General features: G+C 59.0%; 1 protein-coding gene across 1 annotated transcript; it reads left to right on the top strand.

Annotated features, from left to right (window-relative positions):
* Window positions 1–443: 443 nt before the first annotated feature.
* Window positions 444–5938, top strand: LOC102423580 (protein arginine N-methyltransferase 1-like). Its single transcript, XM_014450594.2, is given in 9 exon segments — window positions 444–620; window positions 761–824; window positions 2249–2391; window positions 3209–3296; window positions 3391–3506; window positions 4383–4517; window positions 4519–4534; window positions 4761–4882; window positions 5624–5938. Coding segments are annotated over 9 exon segments (921 nt in total). The 5' UTR covers window positions 444–467; the 3' UTR covers window positions 5708–5938.
* Window positions 5939–9170: the final 3232 nt, after the last annotated feature.

Here is a 9170-nt window from a genome sequence, read left to right on the forward strand (position 1 = left end):
GAGTGTACAGGTCAGTGGATTATTGATTTCAGCGAGGGAGAGAGAGAAAGAGATATAAACATCAATGATGAGAGAGAGTCATTGATCAGCTGCCTCCTGCACGCCCCCTGCTGGGGATCAAGCCCACAACCCAGACATGTGCCCCGACCCGGAGTCAAACCATGACCTCCTGGTTCACGCTGACCGGGCTACTGAGGACTTTTTAAAAGCAAATGTAGTTGAGGCTTAGGAGGCAGTGGTAGAATCTGGCTAATCTACGATGGGAGTTTAGTCTATCCAGTCTGATGTTACAAATAGGGAAACTGAGGCACGTGGAAAGGAAATAACTTGTTCCAAAGGGACTAAGCAAGTGGGAAGGCTGAGCTCTAGCACTCCAAACTGTCAGCGTGTCAGAGGCCAGGACACCCCTGTTTCCAGCTGTGAATGTAGGCCCCTCATGGTACCTTCGTAACCCGTCTCCCCAGGAGATGCTGAAAGACGAGGTGCGCACCCTCACCTACCGCAACTCCATGTTTCACAACCGGCACCTCTTCAAGGACAAGGTGGTGCTGGACGTGGGCTCCGGCACGGGGATCCTCTGTATGTTTGCTGCCAAGGCCGGGGCCCGCAAGGTCATCGGGGTGAGTGTCCTGGACAGCGGGGTGGGCTTGGGCCCTGGGACGGAAAGGGACGCCTTGGGGCTCAGGGATTGGATAGAGGGGGTGGGAGGTGAGGATGGGACTGGGGGGGGCTCTCACCCTCGCTTCTTCCTGGACCCCAGATCGAGTGTTCCAGTATCTCTGATTATGCGGTGAAGATCGTCAAAGCCAACAAGTTAGACCATGGTGAGCCCAGGAAGAGAATGGGTTTGTGGGGGTGGAAGGGGCGAGCCCAGCTTCCCTGGGCCCTTGGCGGGAGGGTGGGGGCCGCTAAACACAGATTCAGCTTGTCCTCTCCCGTGGGCTCTGAGCTGCCAGCCTGAGAAATCAACCTTCCCAGAGCCCGTAACCTGAAAAGCAGGTTCTACTGTCTTAGAATTTAAGTGTTAAAGTCCCAGACTCAGTGCCTCGCTCTAAAACCTTAGGCAAGAAGCAGTCTTTAGCTATTTCAGCGAGTAGGGTCATGTGGGCCCAGGTGAGAAGGCACTGAGCCGCCCTTCTCGGAGCTCAGCCAACACTCCCAGACTTCTGTACCTACCAGCACATATGCGTGTAAATGTTTTTACATTTACATGCATTATTTTTACACAAATGGCATTTCACACAAGTCTTTCCCTTGGCTTTTTCTTATTTAAAAAAAAAATACCTTTTTATTGATTTCAGAGAGGAAGGGAGAGGGAGAGGGAGAGATAGAAACATCCACAATGAGAGAGAATCATGGATCGGCTGCCTCCTGTACGCCCCCCACTGGGGATCAAGCCTGCAACCCGGGCATGTGCCCTGACCGGCAATCAAACCGTGACCTCCTGGTTCATAGGTTGGCACTCACCGGCCCCGCCCCTTTACTTTTTCTCTCTGGTCATCGTGTCGTTTAACCTGTTGTAGGACGTTGAGAGGATCTTGTTCTTTTTGATACTCACATACCCGGGCCTTCTTAACCAGGCTCCTGGTGATGGGCATTTAGCTGCTTCTGAGAGTTTCCTCTCCTGCATATAAGGTCATTCCACAAATGAACTGGTACATCTATGAGGTTGATTTATAAAAGTAGTATCGCATGGGTCAAACATGTAAGTTGCTAGATGTTGCCGGATGCCTTTGAGTTTCCACCTGCGAGGTTTGAGGGCAGAGAATGGGGAAGGGGGGTGGGTTTTCTGGATGTGAAGGCTCCTAGCATTTAGTAACTGAAGGGATTTTTCTTTCTTTCTTAGTAAGACTAGTATAGTGACACCCCCCCCCCCCCAAGTACCCAACACTCAGCTTTAAATATGTCCATTGGAAGCAAATTCCAACTGTGATGTCATTTAGATCCCGCTGTGCGTGTTTCTAATAGATGATCGTGCCGTTACTGGCAAAACCTTAACATCACCTACTGCCGAATCCATGTAAGATTTCTGCTTCTGCCTCAGGAAATATCTAGAGTGAGTGAACTTGAGACTGAGTGAACAGGGCGTGGCTTCAGCTGGCAGAGTTCTTTGAAGATGCCCAAATGTAGCCCCCAGCCCTTCCTTAGAAGTCAAGGGCTGCCCCAGTGGGGTCCCCAGGCTCTGGACCCCCAGAGGGAGGCGGTCGGACGGGTCTCCTCAGGCCTGTGCCCCTCTCTGCCCCTACAGTGGTGACCATCATCAAGGGGAAGGTAGAGGAGGTGGAGCTGCCGGTGGAGAAGGTTGACATCATCATCAGCGAGTGGATGGGCTACTGTCTCTTCTACGAGTCGATGCTCAACACCGTGCTCTATGCCCGAGACAAGTGGCTGGTGAGGCCCTGGCAGGGGGAACGCAGGCTGGGTCCTGAGGGTGTTTGTTGCTGTATCAGTCGGGGGCCAGGCCGGAAGCCAAAGCCAGGCCAGGTATTTCCCACACAGGGGACTTAACACGGGGGATTGCCCGCACCGATGTTTGGAGGCCCACAGCCAAACGAATATAACAACTTTTGGGAGCTACATGGTGACAATGAGATGGTACAGTGTCAGGGAGGTGTTAGTGCTGGGAAGAAAACCATAGCAGGACAAAGGGATAGGGAAGGACAGGTGGGGGGAGAGGGCGTGATCCGCTCAGGTTCTCACATCAAAGACGTGCCAGGCAGAGGGAACACCCAAGGGAGATGACTGAGACTTGATCAAAGGATGGGCAGTAGCCACACAGGATCTGCATCTGAGGGGAAGAGCACTGGACAGGATTTCAGCCAATGCAAAGGTCCTGGGGCAGGAGTGTGCCTGGGTGTTGAGCAGCAGGGAAGCTAGTAAAATGAGGATCTGGAAGAGCGGTAGGAGGTGAAGTTAGAGGTGAGGGGTGGAGGGGCCTTGTGGACCCTCATGAGACTTTGCCTTCCCTCTCAGGAGCCAGGAAGGGTTCTGATGATCCCTCAGAACCTCCAGACAGGGTCTGATTTAGGTGCTCCTGGGCGCCACCTGATGGCCATGTGGGGAATGATTTGGGGGTGTGGGTAGAGCAGGAAACCCTGAGGCGGCTCGGCCAAGGGTGGGGCAGAGGGGGTGGCACACACTGGGGAGGTTTGGCAGCACCGTTGCCAAGGCCCCCCACCCTTCACACCCTCACCCTTCCCTTACACAGGCGCCCGATGGCCTCATCTTCCCAGACCGAGCCACGCTGTACGTGACGGCCATCGAGGACCGGCAGTACAAAGACTACAAGATCCACTGTGAGCTTGGGCCCAAGGAGCTCGTGGGCTGGGGCGGGCTCGACCTGACCTGGGCACCGCGGTGTGCTCACCCCTCCTCCCTGCCTCCTCCCAGGGTGGGAGAATGTGTATGGCTTTGACATGTCTTGCATCAAAGACGTGGCCATCAAGGAGCCCCTGGTGGATGTGGTGGACTCCAAGCAGCTGGTCACCAACGCCTGCCTCATCAAGGTGAGGGGATGGGCATGGCCAGGTGTCCCCCAGGGTTGGAACCAAAGAAGGGCCAGCACCTGTCCCACATGCGACACATCAGGGCGCGGCGTGCCGGCCTGAGGTCTTGGGTTCCTCGCCCGTCAGCCAGGGTAATGCTAGGGGCCCAGCGGAGCTGTGTCTTCCATTAAAAAGCTCCGAGCCAGCCAAGGCCAGTGGTTCCAAGATGGAACCCATTGAGCTGGGCTTGCCCTGCCCAGGGACACTCTTTCCAGAGGGAACACAGGCGGCAGCTCAGACCTCCGGGCGGGGCTCACCTGAGCACAGTGAATGCAAGAAGCTGGGCCAGGAGTGAGTTTATCATAAGTCAGGGATACGGGCTGCAATCCATTGTTGAGCCCCTCCCTCCACGTCCCACACGTCACTCTGTGAGGCGGGCAGAACCACGTGGAGGGAGTGAGGCGAGGAGACAGGACACGAGCAGGCGCCCTGACCGCCCCAGCCTCTGAGGCTGCATCAGAACCAGGGCTTTGTTCTGAGCGCGTCCAGGAGCTGCCCGGGGTTTAAGCAGGGGCTTGGCCCGATCTGATTGGCTAGTTTTACAGCTGTCACCTTGGCTGATGGATGTGTCCGGCTCAGTTATGTGGGCGGGGCGGGTGGGATAGAAGGAGGGAGCCCCATGAGGAGGCCGCTGGGGCAGAGGGTAGGCCATGGGGAGGGGTGAACGGGCAGTTCTTCGAGTAAAGTGGTAGGTCCAGGAATAAACTCGGGTTTGAGGTTCAGATGGGGAGAGGAGGGAACGGGGACTCCCACCCCCGCCCACCCCACCCCCTCCCCCGATTGCCTTGGACCCTGGGCCGGACGCGGCGGCCTGGGGCTCACGGGCCTGTCCCGCAGGAGGTGGACATCTACACCGTGAAGGTCGAAGACCTGACCTTCACCTCGCCCTTCTGCCTGCAAGTGAAGCGGAACGACTACGTGCACGCGCTGGTGGCCTACTTCAACATCGAGTTCACTCGCTGCCACAAGAGAGACCGGCTTCTCCACCAGTGAGTCCGCGGGAAGGGGCCCCTGCTCTGCCTTAGTTTCCCCACCCGCGGAACCTAGGCAGGACCCTCTGAGGGGCGAGGAGGGTGAAGGGATGCACGGGCAGGTGGACCACAGTCAACGCTCCGTAAACAGCCATTGGTGGTGGTGGGGGGGTGCCAGGCCGAGGGAAGGGCAAGACCAAGGGGGGGCGCAGGGGCCAGTCGGCTGACCCGGCTCCGCCCTCAGGCCCCGAGTCCCCGTACACACACTGGAAGCAGACGGTGTTCTACATGGAGGACTACCTGACGGTGAAGACGGGCGAGGAGATCTTCGGCACCATCGGCATGCGGCCGAACGCCAAGAACAACGTGAGGCTCGGGGCCCCTGGGGGTGGACTACGGAGGCACCGCTGCTTGTCTGGGGCTCTTGGGGGTCTGTCTGTGGAACACGGATTGTATTGAGCACCTACGGGAAGTGGGCCCTGGGGACCCAGCCACGATCAGGCTGAACCCCTGCCCTCCCGATGTTGCCGATCTAGACATGGGTCACGGTCAGCGGTAAACGACAGCTGGACAGCGGGAGGTGACTGTGCCAAGCTGACGAGGACGAGCCAGCTGAGAAGGCTGGTTTCCCAGCCTAGGCTTGGGGATCGAGGGAAGCAAAGGAGGGCCGGGCCGGTTGTTCCTCCTGTGCCCCTGGCAGGACGCAGCTGCCATTGGCTGGGAGGCTGGGGGCTGGGGGCAGGGCTGGGGCAGAGTCAGGAGCTCCAGCTCAGCTTCATGGGAGGAGGAAGGGTCTGATTCCTGAGTGGAGGGGCCTGGCCTGCGCCAAAACTTCAGGCCCGTGTGTAAGGCTGGATGGTGTGGGAGCCTGGATGGAGGGGAGTGGCCCAAAAGGCACCCACTTTCGAAGTCAGGGGGACAAGCCCATTAAAGCAGGGACTCGAGACCAGGGACTGTTTGCTGTGCCCCAGATGACACTGGTCACTAGAGACGTGGGGTTATTACAAACTGGAGAGGGTGCTCCCCTCTGCTTCCTCCTGACCTGGACGGTTCTGCATCTCTGCCTGCCCTGTCTCCGGTCCCCTCACGTCCTCCCTCTCCCCACAGCGCGACCTGGACTTCACCATTGACCTGGACTTCAAGGGCCAGCTGTGTGAGCTGTCCTGCTCCACCGACTACCGGATGCGCTGAGACGGCGCCCGGTGTCTCCCACCCCAGCCCGGCCGGCCCTGCACAGGCCCAGCGGCTGTGGCATTTCTTAGGCGGTTTCAGGATCCCCCTTCCTCTCCTTTTCTCAGAAGGGAGTGACAGGGGCCTGGGCCCGGGATGGGAGGGTTGGGGGGAGGGGCACATTGTGACTGTTTTTCATAACTTATGTTTTTATATGGTTACATTTATGCCAATAAATCCTCAGCTGGGACAGCTTGGCTTCCGGGGGGCTGGGGTTCCGTGTGCAGGTGCTAAGGTTTCAGTCTGAGCAGCCAGGAGTACCCGGATGATGGCTGTAGGTCTCTGTCCTCACTTGTGTCTAGTTCTGTCTCACCACAGCCCTCTGAGTCTTGTCCCAACTCACCTCTTGCTCGCTCCCAGGATCTCTTCCCCCCACCCTCTCTGGGGGGAGTGAGTCTGTCCCCCCAGTCCCCTCTCCTGCCCCTGAGGCCCTGTTATCTCTCGTCCCCACTGGGCATGGCTCTGAGCCCAGCTGTATGCCAGGCTGGTGGAGGATTGGGGTGTGGGTTCCCAGTATAGCTGGGCCCTTAAGCTTCTCAAAAGGCCATTTCCCTGCCTCCCCCAACGCACACGATTCCTCTGTTTTTTTCTGTCCAGGCCCCTCCAAGGGCGACTGGCAGTGAGTTCTGCCCTGCCCTCAGCAGCTAGGAAACTGAGTTGCAGTGGAATTGCACTGGGGGTCAGAATTCCTTCTGGGGGGGGGGTGTGTGACCTAGGGTGGGGGTCCCATCTCAGGGTAGCAGAGCCTCCCCACCTCAGAGGTGGCCACCAAGGTCCCACTGACCTTCACGGCGCCCCTGCTGCAGGCACGGTGTCCTCACCCACCACCCTCCCCCATGGCACAGAGCCCCCATCCCCCAGGACCTGGACCACTCAGCACAGCATCCCTGCCTCCACAGCGCCTGCTCCGCCTGCTTCCGTACAGCTGAGCCCTAGGCTTGCAGGCAGCTGATCGTTCTTCTAGGATGGTGTCCACACTGGCAGTGCTGAGGCTCGGGCTCTGTCCCTGTCCACAGGGGCTTTAGGTTCCGGAGTCTCCCTGGGTGAGGGTGAGGTCTGGTCTGTACTGGAGCCCCGAGCGTCCCCTTCCCCACCCCTTTCCTTGGAGGCAGATGCTGACGCCACTTGAAAGTGTCAGTTGTCCCGTCCCTGTTCCCTAGGCCTTAGGATTCCCTCTCCTGAGGCCTGGGCGCACCAGCACCCCCATGAGGGCTCCCTAGGAGCCGTGGAGGAAGGAGGTGGAGATCTGGGTGCTAATCGTGCCTCTCTGGCTTGGTGTGGCCTCAGAGACTTCCCCTGGAAGGTTATCCAGACCAGGGGGGAAGGGGGCGGGGCTGCCCTGCGCAGGGGCAACTTCACTCACCGATTTTTCTGGTGACCAACACCCACCTGCTGTTGCTTCTAGCTTCCTCCACCCTGGGGGACCCGAGTCCTTGGGCAGGTGGGAAAGGCTGGTGGTGTCAGGGACGTGCCTGCAAGGAGACCTCCTCAGGCCAAGGCTTTCAGTCTCGGAACAGGAAGGCATCTCAGAGCTGCCCTGTCGGGTACTGAGCCCCATTTTCCTGTTTGTACCTCGGTATCACGCTCCTCTGTGGCCCCTGTTCCCTGGGCACATGCCAAATATACCACCTGCCGGAGACCCAATACTGGCCCCGCTCTGCCTCCAAGGAAAGTTGGGCTATGGAGTTCTAGTCTAGTTGGTCTCCTGGACCTGTGGCAATGAGGCCTGCGCAGTGCCCAGCTTGTTGGGTGACCTTGGCACCTCTCTGCACCTCCCCTAGCCTCAGTTTACCCATCTGTATATTGGGGCCACGACCCCAAGTTTTCCCCTAGTTCCACATGGGCTTGCCCAGATATCTTCCCCCCAACACCCTCCCCCTCCCCTCCCCCAGTCCCCACTGTGACTGGGCGGGACCCAGGGGCACCCCAGAGCCAGCATGGACAAAGAATACTAATGTCCAGAGCCAAATAAAAGATGATCTCCATGTTTCAGTCTCTGCTCTTTCTGGTCTGACCATCTGAGTCCAGCCCCTAACACATTTTCCTTCGTGGAAGTCCCTTTGACTGTCTAACTTGAATCCAACCGGCTGTAGCCGCCTCCCTCGCACCAGCGCAGTTGCACCTTGTGCGGGTAGTTTTGTGGGTCTATCGGGTCCCAAAGCAGCTCTCCTCCCTCCCTGGGATGGGAGGACGGAGATTCGCTTCAGCTCCGGCTGGATGCCCCACGTGCGTGACTAGCCTACCGGAGGTCGGCTGCGAATTCCAAGCTGAGCCTCGTTCCCGGAAGAGAAGGAGCGAGCTCCTTGAGGGAGAGCGGACTGGGGAGCCCGAGAGCCTGGGGCTCAGGATGGATGCTGCGTAGAACGCTGGGGGCGAATGGGGAATGGGGCGGGGTAGGAAGACAGCTAGGACTCAACGCTGGGAGGGGATTGGAAGCTGGGGTCCGAGGGGCGGGGATAGGACGCAGAGCAATTGGAAGGGGGCGGGGATAGGACGCCGAGATTGGAAGGGGGCGGGGATAGGACGCCGAGATTGGAAGGGGGCGGGGACAGAACCAGGGACTGGAATACCAGGGAGGCACACGCGAGACAGAAATCGGGGTTCCTGGGTGTGGGGTGATCCGGGACGTGCAGGAACTCCGGAAGCCCACCGACCAAATCGTGGACTCGTCGCCCTGGGTTGCCTATGTCTATGCAAGTGGGAGACAGGCCTGGCGCTCCAAATCGGGGGTCGGGGAGGCGTCATCCGGCTTGGTCCCCAGGATCCTATCGGCGGACCCCCGACTCCGCGTAGTGAGTACGGGACGGGAGGGGCCCGAGCTGCCGCGGGGGCTGGAGGCCTGTGTCCCGGGTTGGGCAGACGAGCTTCTCCATCACTTGTCCTCGAAGCATCCCTGGCTGCGAGGCATGCGCAGTAGGGCGCGCCCTCCCCCATCCCCTCTAGCCCCTGTCGAGGGGGAGGGGACGCTGGGTGAATTTATAGACAGTTCCCCGCCCCCACCCCACCCCACCCGGCCTTGGAATGGGAAACGGAAATGGGGTGGACAGTGCCAGCGTCTGGCAGGTGTTTGTTTCAAATGGGTCTCGGACTGATATTTATCTCGGAGACCCCGTAACTCTCCCTGGACGGATTTCTCCCCTCCGCCCCCGAATTTTGAAAGTCCTGTATGGGGAGGAGGCACTGCCCCCGCACCAGCCTCAGCAGAGCCTCCGAGAGGTAAACGCGAGGTAGCCCTCCGCCTCGGTGTGTACCCACAGAGGTCCCCAACGGAGGGTCTCCCCAACACCGAGTGTTTGGCCGGGATCCTCAAGACCCTTAGGAAGGGTGAGCTGGCGTCCTCTACGCCTTGGGGTCCTGGACTCCTTGGGTCTGGTGGAGCCCCCTAGCTCGGGGATTAGAGGATTATTTTTTGCATCCCCAGGGA

The sequence above is a fragment of the Myotis lucifugus genome, unplaced genomic scaffold (assembly GCF_000147115.1).
Source record: "Myotis lucifugus unplaced genomic scaffold, Myoluc2.0 scaffold_2797, whole genome shotgun sequence".
Lineage (NCBI taxonomy): Eukaryota > Metazoa > Chordata > Mammalia > Chiroptera > Vespertilionidae > Myotis > Myotis lucifugus.